The following is a 23,082-nucleotide window of genomic DNA, read 5'->3' as shown; positions in this document are numbered from 1 at the left end:
TTGCTGTTTCTTTCCCATTCAGCATTATTAACAAGATTTGTAGAAACTATGGTGAAGTTTTTTAATATAAAACAATGCAGTCAACCTCTTTCTGAATCACTGTTTTATTTTTTCATGTTGTTACTGATATACACGACATAAATGTGTCAAACAATATCGTAGCTCATTTATAAATTTGGTCATCATTGCATTGCACCTTTAACCTTAATCCCATATTTTTGTCAATTAGCTGAATTTTTGTAAAATCAGTACTCTGATATCAGTACTTTAATATATTTTGCAATATTAACCCTTTATTGACAACGAAAGTCTTGTATTAAAAAAAAAAGATCTACCGAAGGAAAAGTAATATTTTAAACACCATTATGAACTTAATAATTGTACAAAATAAAAGTCCAATCTTCATCTGCTCATTAAAGAAATATTTTTTTCTTTTTCTGTTGGTATTGAAGTTCAATCATGGAGCCATGTTAACTACCAAAACTGTACTAACTCAAGAAGTCAGACAGCCAATCATTTTCAGCATTCTGTGGCATCACTATATTTGTGGCAGTGTTTGTTTGATCTGATTTGCTAGAACTGTCCTGTGCTGGAGCCATCGCAGGAATAGATGAAAATATATCATCAAATAAGGTGCTCTCAGTTGTCTTGGCAACCTCAGTGGGACCCTCTAACCCACTGAAATCCCCAAACGGATTTTCATCAGTTTGAGTTGTTTCCGGATTAAGTGTATCTGTGCCTGTGTTTTCATTTCTATTTGCAGAAATGTAATTAGAGAAAGGATCAAAGAAAGGATCGGCGCTGTTTTGACTGAACACAACTGAGGATGAATCTGTTTCAGCACTGAACAAATCGAAAGCCTCCATTTGAGTCGATTTAGTTTGTTCTACGTTAGAACAACTTTGATCAAACAAATTAGTAGCTGATGCATCAAATACAGTATTAAGGTCAGACTGAATGAGACTTGATTCAGGGCTTTTCTGATCGAACAGATTTGAAGTATCTGACAGTGTTGATGGGTCACTCTCTGAACTTATCATGTCAAAAAAATCATTTGGAGCAAGTTGACTAGTAACAATTTCCTGAAAAGGGTTTTGACTATGACCGTCATTGTTTGTCATCATATCAAAGAAATTTTGTTGAGCAGGCGTTTGATCAAGTGTACTATTTTCACCAAAGATATCCATCGCTGGCATTTTGATCATGGCGAAGGTGTTGTCAGACACTTCCGAGGAAACACCAGTTTCATTTTCATTAGATGAAGTCAATATGTTTCCATATGGCCTCTCAATATTTGATTCTGATGAATCGAAAATATTGAGAGTCTCTTGATTCAAATTTACAGATGAACTCAATATCGCATCTCCATTTGATGTTCTTTTAATTTCTTCAAATGGCTCTCCCTGACCTAAAGATCTCTTTATATCAATTGATGCAGTCTCACAATGAACAGCATCTGTGAATGAACCGATGTTTTCAAGCGATTCTGTGTTAGAATCAGAAAGGGCTGAATTTGTGTCAAGGCTCGGTTCAACTTGAGATGTAAACACATCAGATGAATCAAGAAGACTGGATGTATCCTCATTCTGAAGTGAAGAAGAGTTTACGCTGCCCTCAAGAATTGATGAATTGGAAGTGCCTGGAATGGGGAGATTTATATGACTGCTTTCTTGTGAATCCATGAGAGCATCACTGTTATCAATCTCTGATAAACCATCAGAAAGAGATTTGAGTTGTTGAGTGGAATCAAGCTTTATTGATGATGCAATCAAAATGATGGGTTCCTCGCTCTTGTCTGTTTTAAGTATTTCTGGAGCATCATTAGGTGAGTGTTGTGTTGTTTTTATGGGATCATGAGGGATGATTTGAGAGATCAATTCATCTTGAATCAATGCATGTTCTTCTGTTCCTCCATCTTTCTCTTGTTCCTTCTCACATGCTGTCTTTGTAGTTTCTGTTGGAGTACATAAAGTAATATTATCTTGAATCAATGCAGTCTTCCCATTCGCTTCTTTTTCTTCATCTTGCTCTTGCTCCTTCTCACAGGCCGTAACCACAATTTCGGTGGATGACAGCAGCCGGCTCAAAACATTTCTAGGTTTGGCATCGGGTCTCTTGCATTCATATTTTTGCTCACTCTTGTCTGTATTAAGTTTTTCTGGAGCATCACTAGGTGAGTGTTGTGTTGTTTTTATGGGATCATGAGGGATGATTTGAGAGATCAATTCATCTTGAATCAATGCATGTTCTTCTGTTCCTCCATCTTTCTCTTGTTCCTTCTCACATGCTGTCTTTGTAGTTTCTGTTGGAGAACATAAAGTAATATTATCTTGAATCAATGCAGTCTTCCCATACGCTTCTTTTACTCCATCTTGCTCCTGCTCCTTCTCACAGGCCGTAACCACAGTTTCGGTGGATGACAGTAGCCGGCTCAAAACATGTCTAGGTTTGGCATCGGGTCTCTTGCATTCGTATTTTTGCTCACTCTTGTCTGTATTAAGTTTTTCTGGAGCATCATTAGGTGAGTGTTGTGTTGTTTTTATGGGATCATGAGGGATGATTTGAGAGGTCAATTCATCTTGAATCAATGCATGTTCTTCTGTTCCTCCATCTTTCTCTTGTTCCTTCTCACATGCTGTCTTTGTAGTTTCTGTTGGAGTACATAAAGTAATATTATCTTTAATCAATGCAGTCTTCCCATTCGCTTCTTTTTCTCCATCTTGTTCTTGCTCTTTCTCACTGGCCGTAACCACAGTTTCGGTGGATGACAGTAGCCGGCTCAAAACATTTCTAGGTTTGGCATCGGGTCTCTTGCTTTCGTATTTTTGCTCACTCTTGTTCTCTTTTCCTTTTGAAGGAGATGTGAAGAGTTTGGAAAGAGGGCTTTTTCCTTTTGACCAGGACCCTTTGTTGGGTTTAGCCACTGGCTTTTTCTCAGCAGCAGCCTTTGTATTGGATTTGTCATTGTTCTTTTGAGATGTATCCAACGTATCGAGATCTTTCGATTCATCTGCAATGAAATCTGTGGGTTCTTGATTTGTGGAGGTCACATTGGTATTAGTCTGTGTCCCAATAATCACCTCACTCTTTATCTCCACAACCTCTTCAAAACCTCCTCCACATTGGCTATTGGGTTTAAACACCTCTTGTTCACACGCTTCAGTGTCTTTTACATGTAGTTCACTGAGATTTGGGATTGTTTGTAGCTCGCTTATATTTTCCTCATCTGCATTTGTTTTTTCATCCAGATTGCTTAAAGGTAAATGAACTTCATCTGAAGCTATGGGGTGTTTTGAAGAGTCATTGTCATATCGAGTGTGTAAGGTTTCATCTAAACGCTCCTCAGCAGTTTCTTTGTCAGATGTTAATGTTGTCAGGTCTTCAGTTGTGTTCATTACATCATCTTTAAGAACTACAGATGAAGCTTCATCAGTCTGGACATTCATGGTATTCTTCACATCCGTGTTTATATTTGGAGCAAACCGAACAGTCTTTTTTGTTGTGCTGCTAAGATTTCCAACCTCAGGTAAAATGTGTTCTTTCACAGAATCTGGTCTAACGGTTCCATAATTTCGGTCTTGTTTTGTCATTGTATCAGCCTTTGGGACCCTACCTTGTGTTTCACAATGGACAGATGAATCTAACGTCTTTAAAAATTGAACTCCTGGCTGAGGTGCTTTATTCCCACCTTTTATTGTGAAAGAAGTGAGTGACTTCTCATGAACATTATCTAACAAATTAACTGATGTGTCTGTTTCATCCAGCCCAGAATTTCTACAACTAGATTTTGCAGAAGAATGGTTTCGGTATGACCAGTCGGTAATCTTTCCTGAGGCTAAGGAATTGCTTAGTGAAACATTGCTGCGCTTTCCCCCTTTGTTTTCAGGTGGCCAACTAATTTGAAGCTTTTTCCTGTTGTCAGCACTGCTTTTGTGTTGTGTTTCTCTTTCTCTATGCCGTGTTGAGGAAACACCAGCAGAAAACCCCAAAGGACCATCAACATGTGTGAGCTCTGTTATACGGGCTGAGCTAAACTTGTTAACAGGTTTAAGTTCCTCTGTTTTTGCAAGCCAGTTGTCTTTGTGTTGTTTGTGACCAAAACCCTCATCATAGTTCCCCTTTCTCCTAAATAACTGTTGGTAGTGTGATGTGCAGTAGAATTCTCCATAAAGGGCAGAATAATTGTGAAGGCTGAAATGAATAGAAGCATGTCAAGTTTTGAAAGTAAATTTTGTAACTTCATACATCTTAATTTCATGAATCGATATACTCTGGTTTGATTGGAACAAAATATCTTTATGTAATCAAATATTTGTGATTTTCATTATGAATCAGAAGTTTGATTTTAGTATTACAGCTAAATCTCCAGTTCTTTGTCCTCACCTTAACTTTGTTTTACAATGTTTGCAGCAAAAGCAGCTGTAATGTAGGATTAGTTTATCTGCCACCATTTTCTCCACTGTGTAAACTGGTGTCAGGCAGGCAGAGCACATCTCTTTAGCAGGTGACAGGAACTATGACAACAATATAGACATAGATAGATTATACAGAATAAGTATTCAAAAACTTGTACACAGAGCATAACCTTCCAATGATAAAAAAATCTATACTATAGTGGTTCACATTCAAAGGGAAAATTCTGTCATCATTTAGTCACCATCCTTTCATTTCAAACCTGTATGACTTTCTTTCTTCTGCAGAACACAAAAGAAGATATTTTGAAGAATGTTGTCAACAGAAAGAAAGTCATCCAGGTTTAAAATGACAAGAGGGCGTGTAAATGATGACATAATTTTAATGTTTTTTACACCAACATTTAAAGATTTTAGTTTATATTTTGTAACCTTTTTCAAAATTTCAACTCCTATAGAAAGCAACAATAAGACAAATAATCAGAAATTCAAAATAAAATTATTACAGCAAGTACGTTTTTTGTATTTTAGTTTAGTTTAATATACAACATTTGAAACAAACATACATATCTACATTTTTTAAATCACAAGTTATAACTGTATGAAAAACCCCTCTCAACCGTCATGTAGATAAATATCACAAAGCTGTTTAACTGTACACACAAAAAATGAGGATCAATAAGCTATTTTTTTTCTTTTAAAGAAGAAATTGGAAAAAAGACATCACCAAAACACAATTCTTACAGTATTTCTTTTAAACAAGTCTATTGAAAAAAGGAAATGAACTGCCAGGTTATTGTTTTTCTGTGTCTAAATGACCGAAAGTAACAAACACTTTGCTTTGGTCTTTTTTTTTACTTGGAGAATTTGAAGAGAAGGTGTGGCCGCTCCTGTGCGATACAGGTAGAGTCATGACATCATACTTCCCTGAACTGGTAACCACATCAAATGAGGAAGATAATTCTCTCTCAGACTGTCTTGTTACAAATGTTGATCTTTTAGATGAGAAATATTTATTTCCAAAGCAATCTGTCTTCTCATATTTCTCACTGACAGTCTTTGTTCCAATGATTCCACTTCCAGCTTCGGGAACCGTTTGTACCTCAAGAAGGCTCACGTTCCTTTGAGGACTTGAAGGGCGACAAATGTGGTTGGCAGAGCTTTTCTCAGCTGAGGACTGTTTGAAGGTGCTGCTTAGATTAGGTTGATCTGCTTTTGTTTCCACTGGTTTTCTTGCAGCTGAATGAATGGAAATAAATGATGGAGAAGAAGGATGACTGGAGGATGGTTTGCCCGTTTGATGTTGTGATGCGTCTTTTGGCAGCTCTGAATAGTTTTTCCTACCAAATCTATCAGTGCTATGTACCTGTTTCGATTGTGCAGGCTTTGTTTTACTGGATGCTATGCTTATTTTCCTAATGTTATTAGTACCTGGAGAAACATTTTCAGTGTTTAAAGATTCACTAAATAGACTTGATAATCCAGCAATGTCAGCTTCTGACTTTAAATTCGATACGGAAAACAACGCTTTTTTTATAACTTCCTCGATGTCCAAAAGTTTAGCTAATGTCTGCTCTTTCAAAATTGCAATGTCCATGCTTGCTTTCTCTAGATCCCCAAAAGCAGCCTCGACAGAAGACACACTCTCCACATCATCTCTTGAGCCCTCAGCTTCTCTGTCAGATCTCCTCTCTTTTGTTGAAGGTCTATGTTTCATAATTTTTACTGGATTGGCAATCCAAGCAGGCACATTCTCATACAAAGTCTTCAAAGATCTGACATCAACCTCATACGTCTCCCCCTCTATTTCTTGAACTTTTGAGAGGATTATTTTCAGTTCCTCTCGTCTCATAAGATTTTCAAAGATCTCCATTGCTGCTTTCACATTGCCCTTCATGATCTCCTCTTTGTGGACGGACAGCCTTTGGCGACGTTCATCTTCCGTTTCCCGTTTTACTTTCTTTTTTCTCAAAACAACTTTTTGTACTGTGTTTTTGTTCTCTTCAAAGGTTTGGTGGAGTTCTGAAGGCACATCACGTGTATCTGGGGTATTTCTAATTTTATCTTTTCTAGGCAGGTGTAGGGCAACTTCAATTGCGTTATCTTGGGATTCTTGAGCTTCCTGGATGTTTTTATTTGGTAGAACTTTCATTTTCTTCGGGGAAGATGAGGTTTCTATATTGGCTGTTTGCTTCTCCCCAAAATTCTGAAGCGGAACTTTAAATCCCATGTTTAAGTCTTTGTTATTTGAGTGGTTCTGCATACACATTTTGATCTCTTCAGCAGCATTTATCTTCTGAATCACATTTTTCTCCATTCCTGGTGTATTACAAGCCAGTGAACTATCATAAATGTTCTCAATCTGGCTGACTGATGCCATGTCCATATGTTGCATGTGTGAATTCTGAACCCATTGCTCAGTGTACTGCATTTTCTGTAGATTCATAGGATCTGTGACTTTTGTTCTTTGAACTGGTTCATGATTGTTGAATAGCTTGCCTTTCATTTTGTTTGAGCATTCAAAATTCCATGTTTCCTTTTTACGCAAGGGAGTTTTGTTCATTGGTGTATTTTTGGGTGGAATTGATGAAGTTGGACAGATTTGTTGGGTTTCTGCAGTGTGTTCAGAAGGAGTGATAATGTTTAATGGCTTTGGTGGAATGGCTGGTTTCTGACTTTTAACCTGAAGAGCAGTTTTTGGAGGGATAGGTGGTGGATGTTTCTTAGGGAGCTGGTTTGAATGGTCTAAGGTGGAACTAATAGGTTCCGAGTTCAGTGCCAAGAAGGTCAGATGCTCACTGCTAGTCACTGAAACCGAAGAAGACAATTCAATATCAGATGAAGGCAATGTTACAACACAACTCTGCTTGCATTCCTCAATCCCTGAGTCATTTTTCAACCTATTCTTTTCTGTACAAGATTTTCTATATAACATTGCTGCCTTATAATCGCCTTTAGAAACATTAATGCTAGATTTTTCAAGACACTTGAGTGTCTCTTGCATATTACCCCTTACAATGTCCTCTCTGTCTACACTTCTCTGCTCCTTTATCACACTTTGTAAAGACTGAATTGTAGCCTTCACATCACCTTTAACAATTTTAGGCTCTGTTTCTGGATATTTAGTACAATCTAACCTTGTTGAGTCATTTTCTGTACTATTATCTATTACATCTCTCCTTCTCACTTCATTCTGATGACTTTCAGTGGATCCCTGATCCTTTTCTATATCACTAACCTTTCGAAATGTTGTAGTTATCCGCTGGTTGCTCGAGGATGTTGTTGTAGTCTCCTGCATTGTCGAGATGTTTTGGCACTGAGATGATTCATTTATATTGTATAACTTTCCAGGAGTGATAGGTTCCCGTTCAACTCTAATACTTTGATTCTTCGCCATTTCCAGCGACCTTTTGGCGGCCTTAACATCTCCTGAAATTATTTCCTCCTTTATTACTTTACTTTCATCTTCCTCTGGGCCAGTTTCTACATTCAGATCGTAAATGGTGCCTGGTATGATGACCTCACGTTCCACTTGCATACTTTGCTGCTTTGCTCGCTCTAAGGATTCGAGTGTTGCTTTAATATCCCCAGACACTATTTCCTCTCTTTGTACCATGATTGGCTGCTTGGTTGCTTCATCAAGTTGCTGCTTGGCTGAGAAAACATCACCTTTAAGGATCTCCTCTTTTGGCATGCAGTTTTCAACGGTCTGATCTACACAGCCCTCTGAGAAAACCTTTTTAACGGTTTTCACATCTCCAGGTACAACATCCAGAACCGTTCTCTCAACTTGTTCCCTTTGTTGATTGAGATGTCTCTTTGCTTCCTTCACGTCACCCTGAATGATTTCATTTTCATCCTTCGAGGAGGATGTTGGTTCCTCTTCAGAAAGCTCTCTCTGCAGAGTCTTAAGAAACTGAAGGTCACCTTTTTCAATACAATTTCTGTACAAATCAACATTCCCCCTCTCATTTTTTTCTAACCTGCAGGATGGCTTGGTCTGCTGGCTGTGGACTGTGGCAAGAAGGTTGCCGATGGTGGACTTGACATCTCCTCGTGTGACATTGCACGACTCTGTTGTCAGACTTTTTTGATAATAGAGGGAATACACTGTCATCTCTGGTTGTTTTCCTTCTGATTCTTGCATTATCAAGCCTGTCTTGATTGATTTCTGATGAACCAGCAAGCTCTCAATAATTGTAACAGCTTCTTGAATCTTGCATTCGGAGTCTGGGTTGTCCGCAGATTCAGCCTGTTGAAATGGTATTTCAAGCACCGTGCTGTGCAACTTTCCTTCTTCATCCTCTTTAAGAAGAACAACTTTAGGTTTCAGGTTTGGTTTGAACAATAACTGTAGCATTATGTTTCTGATGTTTCCCTCAACAACTTCCTCCTTTTGAACTTTAGGACCCTCACTGTTGACAAACTGATACTTTGCCATGTTTACATACTTATAATCATCGGCTTGGATGATGATACCACTTGAATGAATAAATGAATGCTGACAAAGGCGGTAGAGGATGTCTGTAACACTTTCCACTATGATTTTGTCTAGCGGTGTGGTTTCGAATAACCAAGTTGTGCTTTTGACATCCGCCTTTGGAATGTCTTCCTTTGACGAAACAAACTCTTTGTTTGATTCGTGGTTCTTAATCTGATCTGGGGGCTGGGAATCCATCAGCCAAGTGCATCGTTTTACATTACCCTTTGTGTTATCCTCCCGATGTACAGTCTGCAAGGTATTCTGCTCATGTTGCTCACCTTTCAGAGTATCGATTGGCTGGTTCTCAAAGAGCCAGGTGGAAGTGCGCACATCACCTTGTCGAACATCTGTAACGCTCACCATCCTTACATACTTCTTTTGGGCTACTTGCTCGGTCTCAAAAAGTTGTTTGCTTTCTTGCACATTTTTTCCATGGCTTAAATCTTCCACAATCCTGATTGACGGTCTTTCAGATTCTGCGAGGGAGTCCAAAGGCTGTGTCTCAAACTTCCAACGAGCTGATTTTACATCACCCTTGATCACATCCTCCTGTGTAACTGCACGGATAATGTAAATCTCTTTGTCTGCTTGAATGGTATCAAGTGGCTTCGTTTCAAACATCCATCTTGCTCCGCTCACATCTCCTCCCATCATTTCCTCTTTCTTCACCGTGGTAACTTCATGAAACTGTCCATCTTTGTCTTTAATAGCATACAAAGGCTGGGATTCAAAAAGCATTGTGCTGGATTTAACATCAACGCTTGCGTTCACAGGTTTCTCAACACTTATTGACTGATTCTCAAGTAGTTGGTCTTTATCCTTGATTTTGTCCAGGGAGAAAGTTTCAAAAATAAACTTTTTGCCTACGACATCACCGCTTTCAACATCTTGAACACTATAGTTAATTTGATCCTCATTCTCATTAATATCACAGATCGGTTGATTCTCAAAGAGCCAAGTGAATTTGTGCACTGATCCAGACTGAATTTCATTGTCTTGCTGCCCAGTCTTCGACTCTTTGAAGCACTCGCTTCCTATTTCATCAAGTGTCTTGGATTCAAAAAAATCTTTTACTCTAGATACATCTCCAGACTGGACGTCAACTTCACTGACATATCTTACATTTTGAGCAGAATCTGTTTGCATTGTTATTCTGTCCAAAGTCTCAGTTTCAAACAGGTGTTTCACTGTCTTCACATTGACATCACTTTTTACATCATCCTCCACAGGACTGCACAATTTCAAACTGAATTCATCTTTGTCCTTGATGTTATCTAATGGCTGGGTTTCAAAAAGCCAAGTGTGTGATTTCACATTAGCCTTTGGCACCGGTTGTACATCCTGGTTTCTCTCAGATTTGTCATACAGAATGTCCATTGGTTGTGTTTCAAATAGCCATTTGCATGTCTTTACATTACCTTTTTGAAATTCCTCCTGTGATGCTGTTGAGTCCACTTCTTTCTGATTGAATTTTGAATGGATATTATCTAAAGGTTGTGTTTCGAACATCCATTTAGCTGTTCTCACATCATTTGTTGTGTCTTCTTGCCTAGTGATGCCTTTGATGACTTCTATTTTGTCTTTACCTTCTTCAAACTGGTCTAGAGGTTTCGTCTCAAACATCCATCTGTAATTCTGTACATTTCCTTTTAAGCATTCCTCCCTGCTGACAGTTGTTACCTTGTGGAAGTTTCCAGCACTGTCCTTCATCGCATAAAATGGAGTGGATTCAAACAGTGATCGGTTGCCTTTGACGTCCCCAGCTGTAACATCACAGACTTGAGCGGGTGCATTTTCAGATTGAGAAATTTGACTGAGAGGTATAGCTTCAAAAAGATTCTTGAATGTCTTGACATCTCCTCTTTCTGAGTCTTCAACTTTGCTCCCTTCATTTGTTGTTTTACAAACTCTGGTATTCTCAAAGTGCTGCCTTTTGTCTTTAACTTCTCCTTTTTCATCGCTGGATACCATAACTTTTTTGAGATGTCCCATCTCATAGTTTTCTTTCAGAGTGTTCATAGGCTGTGTCTCAAAAAGCCACAGGGTGGAGCCTACATTACCTCCAACAATATCATCTCTTTCCTTACCCATAAGCTCTCCTTTAGCTGATGACAAAATTGTATGTTTGTTCTGAACAGCTGCTTCTCCTGAGAAGTCCTCCACTGTTCCTTGAAAATTTTGTTCTTCCACAACACCTTCACGAATAGCGTCAAGAGGTTGGGTCTCAAACATCCATCTCTTTTTGTCAACACCGCTCTTCTGGGCTTCCTCAAGAGAGATCCCCCGAATGATTTGCACACCAGTTTTTCCTTTATTAATGTGGTCCAAAGGTTGAGTTTCAAACAGCCAACGTGCTGTTTTAAAGTTACTGCATTGGATTTCTTCACTACAAATTGACTTGATCTCATGGATGTGACCATTGCTGTCCCTAAGAGCACAACAGGGATCTGCTTGAAAGAGTTTGACAGTTTTCTTCACATCTCCTTTGTTTTCCTCTAGTTCTGATTTCAGTGTAAGGAAATGTTGATCTTCAACAGAACAGCAGCGACCCAGGGCATCCAATGGCTTGGATTCAAATAAGAGACGCGCACCACTCACATCTCCCTTCTGAATAGCTTCCTTGAGAACAACCTCCACAATTTCCTCTTCCTCCATTTTTGACTTACTGATTGAATCCAGATGCTGCGTCTCAAACAGCCAGGTGGCGGTGCGGACGTCTCCTTGGGCTAAAACAGGTCTCTCACCACCTGTTATATGTTGACCACCAAACACTGAATGCTCAAACAAGGAAGATGTGCCCCTCACATCCCCACCTTGAAGATTTTCCTCATCAAGTATTTTTTTCGTTTCATGTGGGTCTCCGATATTGTCAAGACTCCAGTTTTCAAATATCCATCGCATGGATTGGACTTCTCCCTGATATGCTGTATCTCCTGCTTGGGGATTTATTGCCTTGATAAGTTCATCATCTACGACATCCTCAAGATTCATTTTTAACTCAGGATGAATGTGTTTGAAAAGACGTTTCAGTTCAGTTTTCTGTCTTTGCTGGTAGAACTCTGTGAAAGTTTCTTTTGGAGGTGGTACAGGGAGGAAATTCTGGCTGAGATCATTTTGGATTGCCTCCAGAACATGAGGTCTTGGTAGAGGAGGTGGAGGGGGAGGGATATCATCATCTCCACAGGCTGGATCTGTAACTTTTACCTGTTTGTTGATTTCTGCCATCTTGGGTGCAAAGAAGAAGTGTGAAGTCTCAAGTTATTCTCCATAGTGCAATGAATTAAACTGCCATAACGGTAAATTCTTCATTAATATGTTAATAACTGCAATCATACTTTACCTTGTTCTGTGAGTTTAGATGGGAATGGTTGATTAGTTCACTGCACACCATCTCTATTCATGTGGGACTTGACTCCATTTATGAGAGTATTTCACCCTTGTTAGTACAAAATTCAGCTATTCTTCATAACAAGTTTTACTCATGCAATACTTAATGATAGTAAACAGCAGAAACAGCAGAAACAAGAGCTATTTTCTAGATTAGAGCCACTTTCCGAAGCATGCTGATAAATTTACATTTTCTTAATACATTTAGGTCCATAAATATTTGGACATAGGTACAGTTTTAGTTATTTTAGCTGTGTAGCAAAATATAGTAAAGTTACAGTTAAATAATGGATATTGGATTAAAGTGCTCACTTTTATTTAGAGTGTATTCACATCGAGATTAACGGAAGTGTTTAGAAATTACAGCTCTTTAATATGTAGCCCCCCCCCCCAAAAGCAATTTGGCATTCAAATCAAAAGCTGTTTTATTCCCAGGTATGGGCTTTTTTTATACTTAAAATTGAAGGTCTGGAGTTGTACCAATGTGTGGTGTTTGCATTTGGAAGCTGTTGCTGTGAACCCACATCACCCAGATCTCCATGCAAGTTAAACAGAGCATAGTTAGATTTCAAAAACACAAAAAATCCACCAGAAAGATCTCAGGAACATTAAACCGCCAAATCAACAATTTGGTACATTCTGAGAAACACTGGTGAGCTCAGCAACAAAAATACTGGAAGTCCATGTTAGATAAAAGTGGTGAATGATGGCATTATCCTCTCCATGATAAAAAAATACCCCATTTTATATATACACATTAAAGAGCTTAAATTCCAAAACCCCTCAGATAATCTGGATGTCAATACACACTAAACAAAGCTGACAATGTGCTCTTAAAGCAAATATGCATTATGTAGCTTGAATACATTTTGGTACACAGCCAAAATAAAATTAAAATGGGCCTCTGTCAAAATATTTATGTATTTAGAATATTTACAAGCCCGGTCCCAATTCTCCAAAGGCTGCAAACCAAAAGCAATTGCAACAGCAGCGCTGCTAAATGCTGGTAAGATCGTTCTATTTCAAAGGCTCCTTTGAATGCAGCCTTAAAATGTGTTGAACGATTGGATCCTTCACAGCCTCGCCCATCCCCATATTCCGCCTGTATTGCTATTTTTATATAAACATTCATGACCTAAATTAAGAAAATATGTATTCTGTAGAAAAAAATATCCCAGTAACAGTTTTACTAATACAAAAGGTGTTTTACTTTTATATAACTGCTGCAATACTGTTGTTGGCTGGTTAATTTTATACACGGTTGTATATTTAGATCCACAACAATGCATCATATTCTCTTAAATAAATAAAAAAATATCTAGCTTTGTATTTGTTTAAAAAATGAAGAAACGTCTCTGCTGTGTCCCGATGGTTGATGTCACAGGCAAAACTGTTTGGCAGGAATAGGTTATGCAACTGGAAAATCCTCTGTAGGCTTAGAAGGAAACTAGTTTGTTTGTCTAAACACGAACTGTGAAGGGAGTTAAAAGGCTAAATCTTCCCTCCAAAAATGTTCATGCTTTTCTTTAAGGTGACTTAAAATGCATTTGTATTAATACCTCTCAGATTAGGAATAAGAAATGATTTGCCTTTTCTGTATCAAAGTATTAAATTAAATTTAGTATAAATCTCGCATAATTTTATACTGAGACCATTCTAAACTTAATTATATTCCTCTAAAGGATCACACAGCATTCATTTGCACTAGTAGTTAGTCACACAGCAGGTTCAAATGCTAAAGGTCAGCCAAACCTGTTCATACCTTGTTTTGTTTCTTCTTTCCGTGCTCTTGGGTCACGCTGCCCTGAGAAAGAAAATAATTCATTATCCTCAATAAGTATTTCTCACAAAACAGACTTCATTTGCATAAAGCTGCATTTCAACACATCACTTATCCGCTTCTGACCAACAAAGCTGTAGAGTTTGATGCAATAAGTGTGTGTACCAGACTTCACAGTATGGCATGCCTTTGTGTCACCCAGTCTGAGCACTTGACCTTATGGTCATGAATGCCTGTGTGGCATGTGTGATATATGACTCATACACTCACTGTCTGTTCGGTGGATCCTGAGGCGTCTGAAGCTGCAACCTTTGAGAGATATACGGCAGATCTTTCTTTCAGGGTTGGGATGGGAGAGGATGTAAACTTCTGTTTGCGCCCTTGAATATAGGATGATTCTTTGAGGTCTGTCTTGAAAGGTCTCTTCTCATCTAATTCAAGTAAGAAACACAAATGTTACAGAAAACTACGCAAAATTATTTATGATTTAGGAATGGTTTCTGTTTAAATGCAGATTCAGCTGTTTCTGAGGTATGTATGCAATGTAAACGTGACAAGAAATACCAGCTGCAAATATATATCTGGCATGTTCTCTGAGCACGTTTTATCATTTAAAATGTATTTTTATCTAAATGATACATGACATAAAATATAAAGCAGGCCCAAGGCTCTAATATTCCAGCTTAAAAGAATGACCCGACCCAGTTGTTTCGCCATGTAATAGTCCTGGGAACAGATACACTAGTTGTGTAGGCCTATATATAGAGCAGATGGTGTTGGTATGCTTTTTATCTATGGGCTATTATTATTCCTCAAGGGCGTACGGAAACTATTTAGTTCCTCATATAGTACATGCTTGTGAGATTGCAAGATATTTAGCTTTCCATTTTCTGTTACTACCGAGGATATCTACTGTTTTATATAACAATTTGATCGTATTTCTTAGCATGACTCCACTGTCAGCTGACACGGTGACCCTTTTTTAAGTTTCTCTTTCTTTGGGAACAAAACATTCCATGACAAAGCTGCTCTGGTTGAGAATTTGGATCATAGTGGATTTAGTTGGTTTAGCTGACCATTGGATTTCTATAGATTTGTTTTGCCAGCATAATTGCATTTTCATGATGTAAATGCTATATTGGTAATATAACAAGTAACATCGGTGTGAAGTTTAAGAGGTGATGTTCTGTGCATCTTTTTCATCTCAATCAACTTTTTTTGTGAAATCTCGATTCTGCTGTTGGTTATAAAGAAAATCTTTGCACCCCTATAGCTATTTTTAGAGTACTTTATGCACAGTCCCATCAAAAGCCTTTTCCTTTCCTTTTGTCCAAAAAATCAAGAGAACCAGTAAGCAGCACAAGTCTGTCAGCTGTAAATAATGACAATGTTCAAGTATACCTCAGTTTTCACACTGTAAGCTCTCATAGGACAAAAGGACATAGACTGCCACTGGCGCCACTCACGAGTCTGGGCTTAGAACGTTTGCATAGCTGGATGAACACAGAATAACAGGGCCATACAAAAGTTCAACCATACTCTACTGTTACACGGAGAGATGTCAGACTGCTTACAAACCTGAAACATTGAGCTTCAATCAATTTAATTGTAAAATTAGTGACATTTAAAATAATATAAGTTTAACTTTATCTGTGTGTCATGGTAGTGTGGTAAATGTCCCGGCCAGCGTGCCCATTCAGCACAAACTGACATAATCAAGTTTATAGAGTTTAAAGTGTGCTTAAGTTATAAACCTCAATCAAAGGCCTTTGCCGGATGGTTAATGTTAATCTTTATGCCAAATGCTGTCTTCCCTCTTCATTTACTGTGTACAATTATGTCATTTAGAAATGAGTCTAACCATCTAGACATGTAATTCAAAGATCACCATGTCAGCTGAATGAGTGTCATAGCTGGAGCTATTCAGGAAGAGTCGACACACAGACAGGAATGGGTGCGTGGCTATTATTGTCGTAGAATGTGAGGGCTTTTGTGCTGCCGACAGCTGTCCAAATTATTGTGATATGTGGATGGTATTTATTCCCTTCAGCTGCCTTCTTTCGTTTCCGGTGAGCAAGGTCTTGTTAAGACAACGAAAACTTCAAACCTCTACTTAAAATATGCAGTGTCAACAAAGACCTTTTTAGCTGACAACTGAGGTGTTTGAAGAAAGATAATATGTACAATTTCTTACTGAACAAAGACATTTGGACTGTTTTGTATTTCTACATCATTTGGTTCTATAGCATATCAGTTTATGATATTTGGGACCGTATATTTAATGAGCTGATTTCAACTTCTGTTTAGAATATGGGTTGTATGTCTATGTAGCTACGTAATCTGCTTTTGTTTTTAAATACAAATAATCGCATACCTTTAATCTTGATGACAGATTAAAAGTAGTAATTGAAACTTTATGTCACTATTTTACTTAAGTTACTTTTCCATGTTACTTAAATGTAATTTAACTGTTACTTCAGAAATTCTTTGCTTATCCTTAACCAGGGGTTTTCAAACATTTTCATGCCAAGGACCCCCAAATATGATGAGCCTTTTCCTTTTGTGAGGAATCCCCCTTCTAAAATACACATGTTCTTTATAAAGAAGCATTTAAAGCATTTAAACTGTTAGAAAGTATACTATAAAGACAACATATTAGGCCAATTTAAAATTTAACTGCAATAAATAACTTTTGATGTCGGTTTTTTATTATTATTAACATTTCTGGGGACCCCTTAGAACATTTAGAGGCCGCCCGGACCTAACTTTGACAAACCCCTGTCCTAAACTATACAGAAGATTAAAAAAATGATATCCTTACTTTACTTTCTAAGTTAATTACTGTATTGCAACTATTTATTACAAGCATGCTCCTCAACATCAAGAAATGTATCTAAAATTCACAGACATTTCTTTAAATATCTTAAAAAATAAATCATATAATAATAATAAATAAACATACTTTTAATCATCTAATGAATACAAATTCTTACTAATAAATTAATATTTCCCATGCTTTCTTTCCACACTTCACACACTACTTATTGTACTTACAGAATAATTTGCTCTTGCTTTTTGATTTCGGGTCTTTCTGGCCTTTATCTTGTATATTTCCCTGGCTGATGACTGTGTCTGTCTGTAGCAGTGGCCCCGTCTCTCTCTGTGACACTAAGCTTGTTTCTGGCCCTCTCTGACAGACGACAGCTGATTTTTATCATTGCTCACTGTGGAGCAGGGATGAGGCCACCTACTATTTTGGAAGCAACATGTATTCCACACGTCTGAGTCAATCAGGGATTCTGGAAGTGACGGGGTATGGAGGGAACCCTTTGAGCATAGTTCCCACTAATACCGTATAAGCCTCCTTGTGTCTTATCTGATGTTTTAGAGGGACTGAGAAATTAATAAATTTAATTAAATTAAAAAAAAAAAATTTAAGTGGCTTTTTGGCAGGTTGTTTAAAAAGAGTCTCATGTAACGTCTCTATTTATAACTGTTGTTTCATTTAATAAGGTCCTTAAGCTGCTTACAAATATTAACACGAACAGTGACGTATGTGGAGGTGTATGTTTACGTCTAATGATCTCAAAATAATGACAAAGCGCACTCACACCATACATGTACTTGTGAGGACTACTTATGATTTATGTTAAAACAGAGTTTTGTTACGTTGTTTTTGTCTCTATATTTTTGAGCCCTTATTGAAACTATTTATTATTGATACACAGTTAACCTTAAATATTTGCTCTATATCCCTGTGGTGAAGAATGATTGTTGGTGATGCTATAATGACAGAATGAGTCCTTTAACCAAACAATATTATATCCACTGATCACAAGGTCTTGTAGTGTGTGTAGTAAGTGTCTCTCAAGTTCACACAGATCTAGTATGCCCCAAATCCTTTATATCTTCATTTTGAAAAGAATATATTGTTTAATTGTAAATCTAAGAAACAAAACCTTAGAAGAAGGTCTCTTTTTTTATCTTTCTTCAAAATGTATATAATTTGTTTTGATATTGGATTATCCAATGCAAAGTCAATTAAAGCCTCTTATGTCTCCTGAACGTGTTGTTCTCATAGCTTTATAATGTTTACACACACAGTCCTTTGAAATGTTAGTCACAGAATAGATTATTATATGCAAGGACCAAATCCATTTATTTCTTCAGCATTTCCATTAACCTTAAAATGCAATGCAGTGAAATTTTTCAAAATATTTAGTGCAGATGCTGTTGGGAATATTTGAACCATTGACTCCTTCTCTATTCCTTCACAAAGGTCCCGCATGATTATGTTGAACACTTGAGATGTTTATATCTCACATGGGACATAAAGTTCATATGATTTTTGACCTCATCGTTCCTGAATAACATGGATCTAAATTGAGAAGAGCAAAATCTAACTGATAAAAATAAAAAATCTATGCACAAATTGTACTGAGGTAAGTCATTACAGTTATTTTCATAACATGCTACGCAACTTACCATTTAGTCCACTGGGGTATCGAGTGGTGACATATCCATGACCCTCAGTGATGGTTCTCCTTCCTGTTGACTCAAATCCTTTATCCATCTGCCAACACAATTTAAAATAGACACATTGAACTTCATTTTAATGTAGAACATGTGAGTTTTATTAAATTGACTCCAGTGGATTAGATAGAACACATACAGTACTTTACACACTAATACGCAAAGGCAGCATTAGAAATAAATCACATATTCACCTATTCTGACTCATGTCAGTGCACGACACAAACAGAAATAAAACATGACGTGAGTGTTTAACATACCTGATGAGTCTTCATGGATCTAGTGACATGCGTACTGGAATAACTTTGCTCTCGCCCTGATGATGTCATGAGACTCACAGGGCTCATTTTGGCTTGTGGTGGGATGTTGAGCCGGGGGCTGCTGGTGTAGTCTCGGTGTAGGGCATTCTTTGACTCAAACAGTGTCCTTTGTGAATTAGCGCCTGCTGGATCTGGCTGGGGTAGCATGTCCATAGAAATACTTTTGGACAATGTGGGATTAGAGGCACTGAAGGACTCATATTTCCTCCAGAGACTCTCAACTTTACTCTCTTGAATCTCAGCATGGTTTGATCTTCTCAGCCCGGATGTCTGTGGCACAGAGAGATCATCCAATTAAGGCACAATGGATTGAAAGAATCACATTTTCTGAGTACTTGTCCTGTTTAATACATCATTGATTAATTGTTGATCTAGAATAGTTTAGATAAGTGATTCTCAAGTGTTGTTCTTTCAAGACCAATATCTATTACGTTGAACATCAAGGGGCAAATATTAACCAAAAAAGTTTTTCAGCATTCTTTACATTTGAATTGCACACTGGGTAAAATACCAGATGTACAAGATGTACTATAGTACCAGATAAACATACATCAAATTACTGGAAAATGTTTGGATAGCCGTTGATATCAACAAGTTCATTCCCCACCCCAAATTCTTGATCAACTTCACACAACAACAATAGGCTACACAACATAACCATAAATAATGTTACCAGTCCATTCAATTGAAAACCACTGGTCTAGATATTAATATCTCATGTTTTTTTTGGTGGTAATACCTTAGACCAGGTCTCTTCTCTGCCAACATCTGTGAGGTCTACACAGCTTTCATACCTGGCAAAAATAGTCAATTTAAGATAAAAACTTATCATTACAAAAGTTAATGTATGATCCTGTGAAGGAAAAGTAGTCGGCTTACTTTTGAACAAGCTGAGACACAGATGTCCTCTTGTCCCACAACAGAATCTGTGATGTGGACCATGAACTATGACCTCCAGAAAGAGTCTTTAGAGACTGACTTCTTCTCAAGGTAAAGCTCATCCTAATGGTCATAATACATAAGCAATTCATTTAATGATTTAGCAGATTTTTTATGAGATGCATAAACATCCATAAATATTTCAAACGACTATGATAAAAATATATAGCTTATGGAATACTTCTAGCTGGACTGACTCATAATAGTACACACACACAAAAAAGGAAACTGTAAAATGGAGAAACAGTATATTCACAAAAAGCAAAGTCTAAAAGATTAAACCAAATCACATGATCAAAAGACACTCAAAAGTTAATCTTTACTAAATTCAAGTTCAATAAATCCCTCACTTGTAATCTTCTGATTACAACAGGATAAATATTATCGACGCAATTAGTGCTAAACACCTTATTTTTAGGACGTACATCATTTTAGTAAATAAAAGGCCACAAACAAATAAAGAAGTCTTGTAATTGACACACACAAAAAATTGACTGTCCAGCTAAACAGCAGCACTTCAATGACAATGACACATGATTCATCTACTTGTCAGCCCTTTTCTCATCTGACTCTGTTAATATGTACCATTCCTATGCTCAGTTACACTACACATCGAAAGCTTTGCTTTATCTTGTAATTTTCACAAATTATGTGCAAAAAGTAGATGTCTTTAAAAATAAAAAATAAATAATAATTATGTGCACTCTGGGGAAATTAAGATAAAAGGTCAGTGATGTCATAGCCAGTGCACATAAAAACCACACATGATTAATGAGTCATTACTATTACTATGTGAATAATTACCCTTAATATGCATGCTTGAATTAACGGCTCAAAAATATTTTGTTGAAGAGTTACCTTAAGCGATCTGTCCAGTCTTCCTCATTTCCTTCTCTTACACTGTGCAGTGTGAACTGGAGCATCACCTACAAGACACTTCTGGTCACACTGGCCAAAGTCCTTTCTTTACAGCCTGACCGGAAGGTTTCCGGAAAATACTTGACACCTAATCCTCCCAGTGCTGAATCAAAGATCAAAAATGGTCTTTAAAAAACTGCATGTGCAGAACAAATCATAGTGCTAGTAACCTAGTAAAGCATTTAAGGGACATTCCTCAGAAGGTATTAAATTATAGTTTGTTAGATATCCGGACCAAACACTTGAAGAATGTACAGGCTATCAAGTACTCAATATTGTCGTGCAGCAGCTCTGGGCATCATCTCAGACATCTTTTCTGTCTGTTTCCTTGAGGCATTGCAAAGTAATATAACCTAATGCAAATGGTTATTATTTAATTGGCTTTCATTCTATTGCTAGTTTTTTCCCACGAAACCTCACGTCTCTGAGAACTTAATAAAAAACTCAGAATTGTATAACTTTTTTTAATTAAACTCTTCTGTGCATCCCCTTTAATTTACCACAAGATGGCGCTCTTTTGTGAAATCATCTACGTTCAAGCAAATGTGAATTATAACCGACAGGTCTCTGCACACGTTAATGTTTCTATAGAAAAGCTTAATAAAACGTGTCAAGATTTATAGATGTTTCCCACAAAAGATGAAAATGATGTCATTTTTGCACAACCCATTTGTCAACATAATACAGTAGCAACAACAACTGCAACTAAATAAATCAATGAATGCTCAGTCTGTTTTTCATGATCCAAAGTAAAAAGCATTTAAAAGTAAACTTTGATTATATAACTTTTTCACTTCAGATAAGGGGGGCTGCCAGAACCTCACTGACCCTTAAGCTTATTCCTCTATGGGACATTTTCCGTGTTACCTATGTAATGATTAATGATTAAGTGCATCTGTAATCAAACAGGCACTTATGAAACATGACATTGGTAATGTGACTCATTCTTTTATAAAAATGTAGACGCTTTTTGATCTCATTTTTTTTGCATCTGGTGCTTAGTCATTTTTAAAATCGTATTCACATGCTGGTTTTTCAACCAGCTCTTTTGGATGATGTGTCCCATGGTGACGTCGAAGCAGCGTCATAGGAAGAGTGTGTTAATTTGTCATTCTGTGTAGTCAGAGATGTGGGGGTTTGGTTAATAATGAATAATAGCTGTGTACCAAAGTGCTGGATGTTTTACATTTTATGTGCTGCTTTTAGGACTCCCTATTACAATACAATAATTGTTGATTAAATTATAATAATAAAGAATTTGACTACCGTATTTGAATAAATAAGGTGATATTTCTTTAATAATTTAATTATCTTTACATAGGGTATACATTTGGATTAAACCACAATGAATCAAGTGAGGGAGGTGTACTATATTTCCTCAATGTATAGGGCAGGACGGCTAGCCCTAAAACCAGGATGATCCACGATGGGATTTTTCAAAGTAAAGGTGTGGAAGAAGGATCAAACAAATCTAATAGTTTATTTTAATGAAAATCAATAAAGTATCACTTACAGATAAACTTGTTCTAGATTTTCTCCAGAGAAAGTGTTCTGTCAGTAAAACTGACATAATACAACCACCTAAATTATGTAAAGAGACAATATTATACCAAAGTGTTTCTAATGTTATCCTTAAATTTAAGCAAAAGATTTCAGTTTGTCTTTTCATAAACAGGTCCACATTTATTTATCAACAGAATTTCACAGCTGTTGCTGTTAGAGTGCCCCAGAGGCACTGCATTAGATTTGCATCTTGGATTTGCATTTTTCATTAGAATCTTCATCTAGATCCCACCTGTATTTATCAGTGTTTGATTAAAAGTCTACTCTTGCCTCGAGTCATAAACAAATAATATCTATAATATCTTGATTTAGAGATATTATGCCCCGATGCCCAGCTTACACGAAAGGTTACACAGAGAAACACAACTATACATTATAAAGAATGTCCACCCCCATCACTGCAGCAGAAGAACGGATGAGACTGAAATAAGTGAAGGTTGACAAATTAGGCAAGCCGTTTTTGTTCCTCCAGCTTTGTGAAGTTTGTCAGAATCTCCTTGAATGTAGGCCATTTCTTGACAGAAAGTGGGCCACAAGTGCTAGTGGCAGCAACCTGAGAACGAGGGGGGAAATGTAGGTTAACTTTATATCACACAGCGGGCCGAATGCCTCAGCGAAGTGGAAGTGATTCACTTGTGTGCTGAATATCAGCATATGTTGACACAGTTTGAATAGCGACAGAAAAATAATTGATAACAGATGGCTTTGAAATGAATCAGTATATAACGGGATGATGATGAGAAATTC

The 23,082-nt window shown here is 37.3% G+C and overlaps 1 protein-coding gene across 4 annotated transcripts; it reads right to left on the bottom strand.

The window, feature by feature from the left end:
* Positions 1–85: 85 nt before the first annotated feature.
* On the bottom strand, positions 86–20,773 carry xirp1 (xin actin binding repeat containing 1). 4 transcript variants are annotated; one of them, XM_056742832.1, is made up of 9 exons: positions 20,713–20,773; positions 19,795–19,917; positions 19,655–19,709; positions 18,856–19,185; positions 18,548–18,635; positions 14,333–14,493; positions 14,045–14,086; positions 4,384–4,514; positions 86–4,191 (listed from the first exon to the last, which is right to left on the bottom strand). In XM_056742832.1, exons 2-9 carry the CDS (start codon positions 19,914–19,916, stop codon positions 489–491), a joined length of 4,632 nt encoding a protein of 1,543 aa, XP_056598810.1. In that variant the 5' UTR covers position 19,917; positions 20,713–20,773; the 3' UTR covers positions 86–488. The 4 variants fall into 4 exon arrangements, 2 of the variants coding, with proteins under 2 accessions (XP_056598810.1, XP_056598809.1); XR_008906163.1 differs by having other exon boundaries at positions 4,174–4,191; positions 4,384–12,120; XM_056742831.1 differs by lacking the exons at positions 86–4,191; positions 4,384–4,514 and adding exons at positions 7,082–7,220; positions 7,651–12,120.
* Between the last annotated feature and the right edge of the window lie 2,309 nt (positions 20,774–23,082).

This window comes from Triplophysa dalaica, chromosome 3 (genome assembly GCF_015846415.1).
Source record: "Triplophysa dalaica isolate WHDGS20190420 chromosome 3, ASM1584641v1, whole genome shotgun sequence".
In the NCBI taxonomy this organism is placed as follows: domain Eukaryota; kingdom Metazoa; phylum Chordata; class Actinopteri; order Cypriniformes; family Nemacheilidae; genus Triplophysa; species Triplophysa dalaica.
Note: the sequence above shows the minus strand (reverse complement) of the source record. Positions and strands in the feature narration are given on the sequence as shown.

What these genes read in the sequence shown, in the direction of transcription:
- xirp1 (XM_056742831.1), bottom strand. Translation starts at nt 19,916, where the DNA reads ATGAGCTTTACCTTGAGAAGAAGTCAGTCTCTAAAGACTCTTTCTGGA. An exon ending in CAGGATCCACCGAACAGACA is followed by an intron (nt 14,087 to 14,332) that starts GTGAGTGTATGA and finishes TTTCTTTCTCAG; the next exon opens with GGCAGCGTGACCCAAGAGCA. An exon ending in GAAAGAAGAAACAAAACAAG is followed by an intron (nt 12,121 to 14,044) that starts GTATGAACAGGT and finishes TTTGCACCCAAG; the next exon opens with ATGGCAGAAATCAACAAACA.